A 14,470-nucleotide genomic window follows, 5' to 3' on the forward strand; every position below is an offset into this window, starting at 1 on the left:
TATCGTGCTTTATACCTTATCTGCCGCATTCCCTCCAACTCATGTTGTTATACTGAGCAAACTTATTCGTCTCGAAATCTGCACCAGATCGAGCGAAGCAACGCGAGCCGAGCCGGAGGCGTTCGTCTGCCCGGGGTGGCGCCATGCGGATCCGTCTCTTCTTCTGAACCGGGCAAGCGCGAGCCGCCTTCTTCCTCGTGCTCGACGGCGGCGACGAGCGTCGGTGGCGGCATAGCACAGTCCAGCAACGAGCAGGTGATTCGGCGCCCCGCGACGAGTGCGTGAAGGCGACTCTCCGTCTGTCTGATTCCTTGCTTGACGCTCGATTTGCCGTCAGGCATACATAAGCGCCTCAACTGTACTCTGCCTTGCTATGATCTTGATGATTCCTAGTCCTAGTACGCCTTTTCCCTGTAAAGTTGAAGCGTTCTCACCAGAATCTCCTACGCTTTCTGCAGGGTTTCATGTAGGGGAGGGCAACCTGTTCCCAGCCCTCGATTCCCACCGGAGCGTGCGAAGTCCAGTCGGCAGCAACGGCGACGCCGGTTCAGGCAGCCGCGGGCACGGCAATGCCGGTTCCTCTTGCCCCTTACCCAACCCCTCCTGTGCCCTTCACACCACCGGCTCCCAATGCAGGTATGGTCGCCGGCTGGGTACTGCAAGAACGGAGACGGCTTTGGCAATCCTTTGATGTTCCCCTTTTTTGGTTTTTGAGAAACTATTATTTGATTGATGTTTCTTAGCTACCCAGAAAACCAAGATGTTAACGGCATAACGTTCTGGCTTCTTCATGATTTCTGGACTAAAAAGTATATAGGAGCTGATTTTTCATCTGCTATTTTTGTCTCCGAAGTTCTGGTAGAACAGATTAAGCCCAAGATACACTATCAACTAAGGCATAGATGTTTCTCTGCTGATTTTGCCGTTGCAATGCTTTTCTGGGATGTAACTTTTGGTTACTAGTAGGTGAGCTTCAGCCACTGAAATTTCATAACTATGGTTTCATGCTCGTGCAATTTCAGGGGCTCAAAGCCAACTTGTCTGCTCCGGGTGCCGGAATCTGCTCATGTATCCTGCCGGCGCAACGTCGGTCTGCTGCGCAGTTTGCAGTACCGTGACCGCTGTTCCGGCTCCCGGTATGCACATCAATCTCATTTTGCTCATCAAAGATTTGTAAGTAATGTGGCAGCTCAACATTGAGTTCCATATTTACAACATTATTACTAGTATAGAAGACAGTAGTGTGCATTCTAATCGACTGTGACAAGTTACATTAGCTGGAAACTATCCTCAAGTGCAGTTCTCTGAATATATTTTCCACCCTGATTCGGTGTAGGGACTGAGATGGCGCAGCTAGTTTGCGGGGGATGCCACACTCTTCTCATGTACATACGCGGCGCCACAAGTGTACAGTGTTCTTGCTGCCACACTGTCAACCTGGCAATGGAAGGTATATCGACCAAAGCTTTTATTTCTCTCTCTCTTCCTGGGTTGCAAGTGGTATATGCTGCTGGTTTTGATTCCCTTTTCGAAACGATGTTGACATTGATTCGTGTATGCAAAACCCTCCTTCTGAGCAGAATGTATTCTGAGGTTGGAAAAGCTCTAGCAATCAGTCGATAACCGTTAACATCGTAAAATTGGCTTATCCTGAAGTCGCACTCATCAAAATTGGACAGTAGGATGTATGCATTTGTTGTGATGCAGAAAACAAAAGGTTTGACAAGGATCTCCCGGATCTACCAAAAGTTTGATGAATATCTCTCCTAGTTTTACCATAAGTCTGACAAACATGTCCTACAGTTACTACTGAACGATTCACAAACACAAAGATTGAAAGATACTCCCTCCGTAAACTAATATAAGAGCGTTTAGAATACTAAAATAGTGATCTAAACGCTCTTATATTAGTTTACAGAGGGAGTACCACTAAGCATTGGGTCCTGACTTCTGAAGATGCTCCACAGGTTCTAAGAACTCAGAAGGATGAGTGCATAGAGTTGATGTGTGCTCATCAAGTCTCAAATACTCTGAATGACAAATTCTATCTTGTGCTTGGCCGCAGCGAATCAGGTTGCGCATGTAAACTGCGGGAGTTGCCGAATGCTGCTCATGTACCAGTATGGCGCGAGGTCCGTCAAATGTGCAGTCTGCAGTTTCGTCACATCAGTTGGGGTAAGTATTCATTTCAGAGCTGTCAATCCTAGCACGCGACAAGAGCATTCGCTCTTTTTCTGGATTTTTCACATCATTTAATTGGCATTGCTGTTGAGCGACCTGAATTTCATACCAACCATATCTGAATGCGTTACTTCTTTACCCTTTTCAGGCATCATCAGGTGCAGAGCAGAAGCCCAGCAACTGAAGTCCTGCAAGTTCATACTGAAGGCAGCTTCCCGGAATAAGGATGCTTTGAGTGCACATGTATAGAGTTCTTCCCAGAAGCAATCTCTTCCTCCCATCTCCATTTCCCACCTTCGTTGGACCTGGCGAGCTTGCGGAATAATCAAGAGTTTTTGGTAATACATAGTGCTCGAAATTCGTCGAATCATCTGTGTAACTGGATCAGACAGATATAATGAACCCACCCTGTTTATGTTCAATCCTAGCTTCTTTTACATGTGTTTTATCTCAGAAATTTTCTTCTTCTTGTGTTTATCTGAAGAATTTCTGCCGATGCGCTTTTGTCGTGGCAATTCTTGAACCGAACAATATTACTGCCGACATGATCATGAACAGTTCACGAACACATACAAGTCCAAATGCTGCATGATTAGGGTGCGCAAACGCATCAGATGGGAGTTGAATGGTGGACTCTGGAGGAGCGGTGATGTTGATTGCCATGGCACACAGGATGGGGTGAGTGTTGGGTACCATCTCTCTGACTCTTGTCCAACTCTGAATCTCCGATGGCATCTCCCAGCCAGCAAACAGCTTATGGTGATACGATGGCATGTCATGCATCTGATCTGAGCCTGAGAAGGACTGTCAGTCCCTGACCACTCTATCAATGGACCCAATTATTGCCAGGAAAGTTGCGCGGAAAAGTTTAGAGAGCACAATGATGTAAAAGGCGTAGATGGTGCTCAGTCGCGTCAGCACTCAATGGTGCCTGCTGCTAGTCACATTTCAGAGACATACTAGTACTACTGAATAGCAATATCACTGTTCATATGTTTTTTCTATTCCTGCGTTTTTAAAATCATGTGGACCGAAGGAGCCATAATGAGTCTACGTGCATGCTGCAGGATTGGTGGGTATCAAAGCTGTTGTTATCTGGTGGACCGGGACTTTGTGTGCACCCGGTGCATTGCATCGGTTTATTAAAAAAAATGAGAATTTTTTAGGGGTAAAAAACCGAAAGAAATACAATGGCATAGATAATACTGGTATCTAATGCTACGTCGCAAAAATACAAATCACAATTCGCAACACCAGTGGAGATATTTTAGGCGCTTACTATTTATCGTGCAGATCGCTGGGTAGCGACCAATAGCATACGACTTGCGATTGCTACGTTTTTATATTGGGCCAAGCCAAGTAGGCTTCTACGGGAGATTTGAACCTTCCTAGGACGGGTTTTATGTGTTATTCTCTTGTTTCTTTTTTCTGGTTTTTTCATTTCTGTTTTCTATCTCGCGTGCATATTTTCCAAATTCATGAAAACAATTTGAAACTATGAATATCTTTTGAATTCACAAACATTTATTCAAATCCGTGATTTTTTACAAAATCATGAATTCACAATTTTATTTGAATTCGCGATTTTTTTTCAAGATCATGAATTCATGAAGCTTTTCAAAATCAAAGTCATGAATTCGTGAACCTTTTTTTTAATTCATGAACATTTTTTAAACTCGCGAACATTTTCTGAAATTCATCAAAAAATCGAACTCACATTTTTAAAGTCATGAACATTTTTTGAATATGTCTTTTTAAATTCGTGAACATTTTTTGAATCTGTCTTTTTAATGCACAATTTTTATAAATTAGGAACATTTTTACATTCGTGAATAATAATATCGTTCTTTAAAAATTCATAATCATTTTTAAAATCAATTTTTTAAAATCCTAGAACAATTTTCAAATAATTAACTTTTAAAATCGATAAAAAAATTAAAATTCAGGAGAACGGTTTATTTTCAAAACCCGGGCATATTTAGAAGTTAAAATAAAATCAAAAAACACGAATGGAAAAAGGGGTCTCCATGCGCCCAGACATGGGAGTGGACTACTCGGAACCCTACAAACAGGGCGGCCCTGTTTCACTACCGTTGACATTTTTTTAAAAATCGAAAATACATTGTGAATACAAAAAAAAATCACGAAATGGAAAAGGGGTTCATAAATTTTGAAAAAAGTTCACGGTGACTGAAAAAGAGGTTCAAAATCTTTTAAAAAGTTCTCAGATTTTTAAAAATAGTTCACTAATTTGAAAAAAATAGTTCATCAATTTTGAAAAAAGTTCACAAACTTGAAAAAAGTTCATAAATTGTAAATAGTTCATCAATTTTACATTTATCATTTGTCAAAAAGAGTAAGAATAAACAATAAGAAAAAGGGGGAAACGTAAAAAGAAAAACCAAACAAAGTCATTAGAAAAAACAGTAAGTAAATCAACCAAAAAGAAGGTAATCAGTCACGTCCGAAGGAGGTGGCTGGGTGGTTATCGCGGCCTTGAAATTTAATTGAAAAATTCTATAACGAATAGTACCTAATGCATGGGCTTTTATGTTTGGCTCATTGCCGCTTTTCATTAAAAAAAATGCCAGTTTTGTTTTTCGAGCTATGATGAATTTTTGTGACATACCAAATTCATGTTATATTTATGTGCTAATTTCTTCTTAGTTTTTTAATACTTTTTGAAAGCGTCAACCGAACTCGGGTGGACATGAAGTCGTTCTGAACTGATTATAATCTTGATGTGTCATTTTAAGTTCTACTATGAACATCTTTTGTGAATATTGATGAAAAACGTATGTACTTCCCACACAAGTAACTAATGCATTATTACACCCTTTCTTCCCAAAAAAACATACTTACTTTATGTGTAAATTCTATACAATAGTCAATGATTATAAAATCACAATGCTTTTACATGTGAATATAATTGTCACTATTTTATGTAACACAAAATCACACATTTATTGGACAAACAACATGAATTCATGTAGTAAAACTATGTCTTGTATCATTGATCTAATTGTTGGCCATTGATACAAAGTGAATGGTAATGGTATAAAAAAAGAGAAATAGAGACATACCTTTTTTAAAATTGCATCGTCGAGGTGGCCACTCGCGGCACATCCACTCCCTTGTGGTTTTGGTAATTCATTTCAGCATACATATTGTTGAACTAATGTTTTCCTTGAGTATATTTCAGGATAAGTTCAACCTAGGGACAATTTTGGGAAGTGAATGCGGACCCCTGAAGATACTAAGGACAAGTTTTGGGCAAACCTCAAGACTTCATTTTATGTTTAAGTGATCCAAGATTACATTTAGTCCATATGTATGCCAATAGTATCAAAAAGGGGATGGGGTTGATGATAATGGATGCACTGCTCAAGTGCTTAGAGATCAATCTCCAAAAGCCTCATTCAAATTCTCATATTCCACTGTGTCACAAACCTTAAGTGAAACTTGGACTCACCGAAACAGATACACCCTGAGTCATAGAGCCATTCATGATAAGCCATTTCCTAAACCCTAGAACTCTAGTTCCAACGAAGAACACTTGCCAACCTTCTGTTGCCAACTGAAATTCATTCAAAATTTTCTAACGGTTTCAGTTGCTAACACCGAAGTGGGGAAAGTGATTAGGTCATCACAACTCGAAGCCACCGACGTTTTCACCCGGTCTCACCAAAACGCTAAAGTCCAAACATTTTGTACCGATCGGTCTCACCGAGTAGTTTCGGTCCCACCGAGTAGTGCATAAAGGTGTGCGGCGATTGGATTTTTGGTGATGTCAATATGTACCCGACCCACTCCACCACTATCAGAGATCAACCAGAGCGAAGCATACACATTCCATATCCATATTTCTGAGAGAGAGCTCCCGATCCTTGTGTTGAGATCAAAAGGATTCCACTCGAACCATATAACCTTTGATTTTTAGTCACCTCATTACTTTCCACCCAAACCCTCTCCTAACCCAAAGGCACAATCTGTGAGAGAGTGTTTCAGTGATGAGGAGATTATCTTTTGAAGCACGAGAGCAAGGAGTTCAACATCAACAACCCCACCTATTACCTTTTTGAGGGTTGTGCCACCTAAATTGGCTAGGTGTGCTTGGGAGTCTTCAAATCATGTGGAGAAACCAATAAGTTTTTAAGGGTAGGGAGATCACCTACTTCGTCCGTGAAGATCTATCCCTAGTGAGGCTAGTCCTTTGTGGGCGTAAGCCATGGTGGGATAGGCAAGGTTGTGCTACCTCTTGAGCATCCGTTGGTTTTCCCTTGAAGAGGAAAGGGTGATGCAGCAAAGTAGCGTAAATATTTCCCTCAGTTTTGAGAACCAATGTATCAATCCAGTAGGAGACGACGCACAAGTCACCTAGTACCTGCACAAACAATCAAGAACCTAGCAACCAACGCGATAAAGAGGTCGTCAATCCCTTCACGGTCACTCGCAAAAGTGAGATCTAATAGAGATAGTAAAGTAAATATTTTTGGCATTTTTGTTGTATAGATTGGAAAGTAAAGATTGCAAAATAGTAAACGAGATGCGATAAAATAGAAAAGAGATGTAATATAATAGGAAAGAGACCCGGGGGCCATAGGTTTCACTAGTGGCTTCTCTCAAGATAGCATGTATTACGGTGGGTGAACAAATTACTGTCGAGCAATTGATAGAAAAGCGCATAATTATGAAGATATCTAAGGCAATGATTGTTGGGGAACGTAGCAGAAATTCAAAATTTTCCTACGTGTCACCAAGATCTATCTATGGAGAAACCAGCAACGAGGGGAAGGAGAGTGCATCTACATACCCTTGTAGATCGCTAAGCGGAAGCGTTCAAGAGAACGGGGTTGAAGGAGTCGTACTCGTCGTGATCCAAATCACCGGAGATCCTAGTGCCGAACGGACGGCACCTCCGCGTTCAACACACGTACAGCCTGGTGACGTCTCCCATGCCTTGATCCAGCAAGGAGAGAGGGAGAGGTTGAGGAAGACTCCATCCAGCAGCAACACAACGACGTGGTGGTGATGGAGGAGCATGGCAATCCTGCAGGGCTTCGCCAAGCACCGCGGGAGACGAGGAGAGAGAGAGGTAGGGCTGCGCCTTGAGGGAGAGGTTCTCGTGTCTCTGGCAGCCCCAAAACCCCCACTATTTATAGGAGGAGGGGAGGTGGTTGCGCCCCCATCTAGGGTTCCCACCCTAGGGGTGCGGCAGCCCTATATGGGACTTGGAGGGGGCGGCCAAGAGGGGGAGAGAGGGGGCGCGCCCTAGGGTGGGCCTTTAGGCCCATCTGCGCCTAGGGTTTCCCCTCTCCCCTCCTAGCTGCGCCTTGGGCTTTGGTGGGAGGCGCACCAGCCCACTCTCGGGCTGGTCCCTTTCCACACTAGGCCCATGCAAGCCTCCGGGGCTGGTGGCCCCTCCCGGTGGACCCCGGAACCCTTCCGGTGGTCCCGATACATTACCGGTGACCCCCGAAACACTTCCGGTGGCCAAAACCTCACTTCCTATATATTATTCTTTACCTCCAGACCATTCCGGAACTCCTCGTGACGTCCAGGATCTCATCCGGGACTCCGAACAACATTCGGTAACCACATACAAACTTCCTTTATAACCCTAGCGTCATCGAACCTTAAGTGTGTAGACCCTACGGGTTCGGGAATCATGCAGACATGACCGAGACGTTCTCCGGTCAATAACCAACAGCGGGATCTGGATACCCATGTTGGCTCCCACATGTTCCACGATGATCTCATCGGATGAACCACGATGTCAAGGACTCAATCGATCCCGTATACAATTCCCTTTGTCTAGCGGTATTGTACTTGCCCGAGATTCGATCGTCGGTATACCGATACCTTGTTCAATCTCGTTACCGGCAAGTCTCTTTACTCGTTCCGTAACACATCATCCCGTGATCAACCCCTTGGTCACATTGTGCACATTATGATGATGTCCTACCGAGTGGGCCCAGAGATACCTCTCCGTTTACACGGAGTGACAAATCCCAGTCTCGATTCGTGCCAACCCAACAGACACTTTCGGAGATACCTGTAGTGCACCTTTATAGCCACCCAGTTACGTTGTGACGTTTGGTACACCCAAAGCATTCCTACGGTATCCGGGAGTTGCACAATCTCATGGTCTAAGGAAATGATACTTGACATTAGAAAAGCTTTAGCATACGAACTACGATCTTTGTGCTAGGCTTAGGATTGGGTCTTGTCCATCACATCATTCTCCTAATGATGTGATCCCGTTATCAACGACATCCAATGTCCATGGTCAGGAAACCGTAACCATCTATTGATCAATGAGCTAGTCAACTAGAGGCTTACTAGGGACATGGTGTTGTCTATGTATCCACACATGTATCTGAGTTTCCTTTCAATACAATTATAGCATGGATAATAAACGATTATCATGAACAAGGAAATATAATAATAATAACTAATTTATCATTGCCTCTAGGGCATATTTCCAACAGTCTCCCACTTGCACTAGAGTCAATAATCTAGTTCACATTGCCATGTGATTAACACTGATAGGTCACATCGCCATGTGACCAACATCCAAAGAGTTTACTAGTGTCTTAAACTAGTTCACATCACCATGTGATTAAGTCTCAATGAGTTCTGGGGTTTGATCATGTTTTGCTTGTGAGAGAGGTTTTAGTCAACGGGTCTGCAACATTCAGATCCGTATGTACTTCGCAAATCTCTAGGTCATAATGTAAATGCTGCTTCCACGCTCCACTTGGAGTTATTTCAAATGGTTGCTCCACTATGCGTATCCGATTTGCTACTCAGAGTCATTAGGATAGGTGTTAAAGCTTGCATCGACGTAACCCTTTACGCCGAACTCTTTATCACCTCCATAATCGAGAAACATATCCTTATTCCTCTAAGGATAATTTTGACCGCTATCTGGTGATCCACTCCTTGATCACCTTTGTACCCTCTTGCCAGATATGTAGCAAGGCACACATCAGGTGAGGTACACAGCAGAGCATACTGTAGAGCCTACGTCTAAGGCATAGGGGACGACATTCGTCCTTTCTCTCTTTTCTGTCATGGTCGAGCTTTAAGTCTTAACTTCATACCTTACAACTCAGGCAAGAACTCCTTCTTTGACTGATCCATCTTGAACACCTTCAAGATCATGTCAAGGTATATGCTCATTTGAAAGTACCATTAAGCGTTTTTTGATCTATCCTCATAGATCTTGATGCTCAATGTTCAAGCAGCTTAATCCAGGTTTTCTATTGAAAAACACCTTTCAAATAACCCTATATGCTTTCCAGAAATTCTACATCATTTCTGGTCAACAATATGTCAACAACATATACTCATCAGAAATTCTATAGTGCTCCCACTCACTTCTTTGGAAATACAAGTTTCTCGTAAACTTTGTATAAACCCAAAATATTTGATCATCTTATCAAAGTGCATATTCCAACTTCGAGATGCTTACTCCAGTCCATGGAAGGATCGCTGGAGCTAGCATACCTTTTAGCATCCTTAGGATCGACAAAATCTTTCTGATTGTATCACATACAACCTTTCCTTACGAAAACTGGTAAGGAAACTCGTTTTGACATCCATCTGCTAGATTTCATAAATGCAGCTAATGCTAACATGATTCCGACGGACTTAAGCATCGCTACGGATGAGAAAATCTCATCGTAGTCAACTCCTTGAACTTGTGAAAAACTCTTCGCCACAAGTCGAGCTTCATAGATGGTAACATTACCGTCCACGTCCGTCTTCTTCTTAAAGATCCATTTATCTCAATGGCTTGCCGATCATCGGGCAAGTCCACCAAAGTCCATGCTTTGTTCTGATACATGGATCCTATCTCGGATTTCATGGCTTCTAACCATTTGTCGGAATTTGGGCCCACCATCGCTTCTCCATAGCTCGTAGGTTCATTGTTGTCTAGCAACATGACCTTCAAGACAGGATTACCGTACCAGTCTAAAGCAGTACGCATCCTTGTCACCCTACGAGGTACGGTAGTGACTTGATCCGAAACTTCATGATCACTATCATAAGCTTCCACTTCAATTGATGTAGGTGCCACAGGAACAACTTCCTGTGCCCTGCTACACACTGGTTGAAGTGATGGTTCAATAACCTCATCAAGTCTCCACCATCCTCCCACTCAATTCTCGAGACAAACCTTTCCTCGAGAAAGGACCCGATTCAAGAAACAATCCCTATTGCTTTCGGATCTGAATTAGGAGGTATACCCAACTGTTTTGGGTGTCCTATGAAGATGCATTTTATCCGCTTTGGGTTCGAGCTTATCAACCTGAAACTTTTCACATAAGCGTCGCAGCCCCAAACTTTTAAGAAACGACAACTTAGGTTTCTCCAAACCATAGTTCAAACGGTGTCGTCTCAACGGAATTACGTGGTGCCCTATTAAAGTGAGTGCGGTTGTCTCTAATGCCTAACCCATGAACGATAGTGGTAATTCGATAAGAGACATCATGGTACGCACCATATCCAATAGGGTGCAACTATGATGTTCGGACACACCATCACACTATGGTGTTCCAGGCGGTATTAATTGTGAAACAATTTCCACAATGTCTTAATTGCGTGCCAAAGCTCGTAACTCAGATACTCATCTCTATGATCATATCATAGACATTTTATCCTCTTGTCACGATGATTTTCAACTTCACTCTGAAATTACTTGAACCATTCAATAATTCAGACTTGTGTTTCATCAAGTAAATATACTCAACATCTACTCAAATCATCTGTGAAGTAAGAACATAACGATATTCACTGCATGCCTCAGCACTCATTGGACTGCACACATCAAAATGTGTTACTTCCAACAAGTTGCTATCTTGTTCCATCTTACTGAAAACGAGGCTTTTCAGTCATCTTGCCCATGTGGTATGATTTGCATATCTCAAGTGATTCAAAATCAAGTGAGTCCAAACGATCCATCTGCATGGAGTTTCTTCATGCGTATACACCAATAGACATGGTTCGCATGTCTCAAACTTTTCAAAAATGAGTGAGTCCAAAGATCCATCAACATGGAGCTTCTTCATGCGTTTTACACCAATATGACTTACATGGCAGTGCCACAAGTAAGTGGTACTATCATTACTATCTTATATCTTTTGGCATGAAAATGTGTATCACTACGATCGAGATTCAATAAACCATTCCTTTAGGTGCAAGACCATTGAAGGTATTATTCAAATAAATAGAGTAACCATTATTCTCCTTAAATGAATAACCGTATTGCGATAGACATAATCCAATCATGTCTATGCTCAACGCAAACACCAAACGACAATTATTCAGGTTTAATACTAATCTTGATGGTAGAGGGAGCGTGCGATGCTTGATCACATCAACCTTGGAAACACTTCCAACACATATCGTCAGCTCACCTTTAGCTAGTCTCCGTTTATTCTGTAGCTTTTATTTCGAGTTACTAACACTTAGCAACCGAACCGGTATCTAATACCCTGGTGCTACTAGGAGTACTAGTAAAGTACACATTAACATAATGTATATCCAATATACTTCTATCGACCTTGCCAGCCTTCTTATCTACCAAGTATCTAGGGTAATCCTGCTCCAGTGGTTGTTCCCCTTATTACAGAAGCACTTAGTCTCGGGTTTGGGTTCAACCTTGGGTTTCTTCACTGGAGCAGCAACTGATTTGCCGTTTCATGAAGTGCCCCTTCTTGCCCTTGCCCTTCTTGAAACTAGTGGTTTCACCAACCATCAACAATTGATGCTCCTTCTTGATTTCTACTTTCGCGGTGTCAAACATCATGAATATCTCAAGGATCATCATATCTATCCCTGATTTGTTATAGTTCATCACGAAGCTCTAGCAGCTTGGTGGCAATGACTTTGGAGAAACATCACTATCTCATCTGGAAGATAAACTCCCACTCGATTCAAGTGATTGTTGCACTCAGACAATCCGAGCACAAGCTCAACGATTGAGCTTTTCATCCTTAGTTTGTCGGCTAAGAAAATCGTCGGAGGTTTCATACCTCTTGACGTGGGCACGAGCCTGAAATCCCAATTTCAGCCCTCGAAACATCTCATATGTTCCGCGATGTTTTGAAAAACGTCTTTGGTGCCTCAACTCTAAACCGTTTAACTGAACTATCACATAGTTATCACAACGTGTATGTCCGATGTTCGCAACATCCACAAACGACGTTTGGGGTTCAGCACATTGAGCGGTGCATTAAGGACATAAGCTTTCTACTGTCCGCATAATCGCTACTGTCAACTTTCAACTATATTTTCTCTAGGAACTTATCTAAACAGTGGAACTAAAGCGCGAGCTTACGACATAATTTGCAAAGGGTCTTTTGACTATGTTCAGGATAATTAAGTTCATCTTATGAACTCCCACTCAGATAGACATCCCTCTAGTCATCTAAGTGATTACATGATCCGAGTCAACTAGGCCGTGTCCGATCATCACGTGAGACGGACTAGTCATCATCGGTGAACATCTTCATGTTGATCGTATCTACTATACGACTCATGCTCGACCTTTCGGTCTCTTGTGTTCCGAGGCCATGTCTGTACATGCTAGGCTCGTCAAGTTAACCTAAGTGTTTCGCGTGTGTAAATCTGGCTTACACCCGTTGTATGTGAACGTAAGAATCTATCACACCCGATCATCACGTGGTGCTTCGAAACGACGAACTTTCGCAACGGTGCACAGTTAGGGGGAACACTTTCTTGAAATTTTAATGAGGGATCATCTTATTTACTACCGTCGTTCTAAGCAAATAAGATGCATAAACATGATAAACATCACATGCAATCAAATAGTGACATGATATGGCCAATATCATTTTGCTCCTTTTGATCTCCATCTTCGGGGCTCCATGATCATCATCGTCACCGGCATGACACCATGATCTCCATCATCATGATCTCCATCATCGTGTCTTCATGAAGTTGTCTCGCCAACTATTACTTCTACTACTATGGCTACCGGTTAGCAATAAAGTAAAGTAATTACATGGCGTTGTTCAATGACACGCAGGTCATACAATAAATAAAGACAACTCCTATGGCTCCTGCCGGTTGTCATACTCATCGACATGCAAGTCGTGATTCCTATTACAAGAACATGATCAATCTCATACATCACATATCATTCATCACATTCTTCTTGGCCATATCACATCACATAGCATACCCTGCAAAAACAAGTTAGACGTCCTCTAATTGTTGTTTGCATGTTTTACGTGGCTGCTATGGGTTTCTAGCAAGAACGTTTCTTACCTACGCAAAAACCACAACGTGATATGCCAATTGCTATTTACCCTTCATAAGGACCCTTTTCATCGAATCCGTTCCGACTAAAGTGGGAGAGACTGGCACCCGCTAGCCACCTTATGCACCAAGTGCATGTCAGTCGGTGGAACCTGTCTCACGTAAGTGTACGTGTAAGGTCGGTCCGGGCCGCTTCATCCCACAATACCGTCGAAACAAGATTGGACTAGTAGCGGTAAGCATATTGAACAAAATCAACGCCCACAACTACTTTGTGTTCTACTCGTGCAAAGAATCTACGCAATAGACCTAGCTCATGATGCCACTGTTGGGGAACGTAGCAGAAATTCAAAATTTTCCTACGTGTCACCAAGATCTATCTATGGAGAAACCAGCAACGAGGGGAAGGAGAGTGCATCTACATACCCTTGTAGATCGCTAAGCGGAAGCGTTCAAGAGAACGGGGTTGAAGGAGTCGTACTCGTCGTGATCCAAATCACCGGAGATCCTAGTGCCGAACGGACAGCACCTCCGCGTTCAACACACGTACAGCCCGGTGACGTCTCCCATGCCTTGATCCAGCAAGGAGAGAGGGAGAGGTTGAGGAAGACTCCATCCAGCAGCAGCACAACGGTGTGGTAGTGATGGAGGAGCGTGGCAATCCTACAGGGCTTCGCCAAGCACCGCGGGAGACGAGGAGAGAGAGAGGTAGGGCTGCACCTTGAGGGAGAGGTTCTCGTGTCTCTGGCAGCCCCAAAACCCCCACTATTTATAGGAGGAGGGGAGGTGGCTGCGCCCCCATCTAGGGTTCCCACCCTAGGGGTGCGGCAGCCTTATATGGGACTTGGAGGGGGCGGCCAAGAGGGGGAGAGAGGGGGCGCGCCCTAGGGTGGGCCTTTAGGCCCATCTGCGCCTAGGGTTTCCCCTCTCCCCTCCTAGCTGCGCCTTGGGCTTTGGTGGGAGGCGCACCAGCCCACTCTCGGGCTGGTCCCTTTCC

General features: G+C 43.3%; 1 protein-coding gene across 2 annotated transcripts; it reads left to right on the forward strand.

The window, feature by feature from the left end:
* The first annotated feature begins 5 nt into the window (after window positions 1-5).
* On the forward strand, window positions 6-2,603 carry LOC123135520 (protein LSD1). Of its 2 annotated transcripts, none has more exons than XM_044554614.1 (6): window positions 6-255; window positions 459-636; window positions 1,023-1,136; window positions 1,337-1,450; window positions 2,066-2,175; window positions 2,330-2,603. In XM_044554614.1, exons 2-6 carry the CDS (start codon window positions 570-572, stop codon window positions 2,363-2,365), a joined length of 441 nt encoding a protein of 146 aa, XP_044410549.1. In that variant the 5' UTR covers window positions 6-255; window positions 459-569; the 3' UTR covers window positions 2,366-2,603. The 2 variants fall into 2 exon arrangements, with proteins under 2 accessions (XP_044410549.1, XP_044410559.1); XM_044554624.1 differs by having other exon boundaries at window positions 46-277.
* Window positions 2,604-14,470: the final 11,867 nt, after the last annotated feature.

This window comes from Triticum aestivum, chromosome 1B, assembly GCF_018294505.1.
Source record: "Triticum aestivum cultivar Chinese Spring chromosome 1B, IWGSC CS RefSeq v2.1, whole genome shotgun sequence".
In the NCBI taxonomy this organism is placed as follows: Eukaryota; Viridiplantae; Streptophyta; class Magnoliopsida; order Poales; family Poaceae; genus Triticum; species Triticum aestivum.

What these genes read in the sequence shown, in the direction of transcription:
- LOC123135520 (XM_044554614.1), top strand. Translation starts at nt 570, where the DNA reads ATGCCGGTTCCTCTTGCCCCTTACCCAACCCCTCCTGTGCCCTTCACA. An exon ending in GACCGCTGTTCCGGCTCCCG is followed by an intron (nt 1,137 to 1,336) that starts GTATGCACATCA and finishes GATTCGGTGTAG; the next exon opens with GGACTGAGATGGCGCAGCTA. An exon ending in GTTTCGTCACATCAGTTGGG is followed by an intron (nt 2,176 to 2,329) that starts GTAAGTATTCAT and finishes TACCCTTTTCAG; the next exon opens with GCATCATCAGGTGCAGAGCA.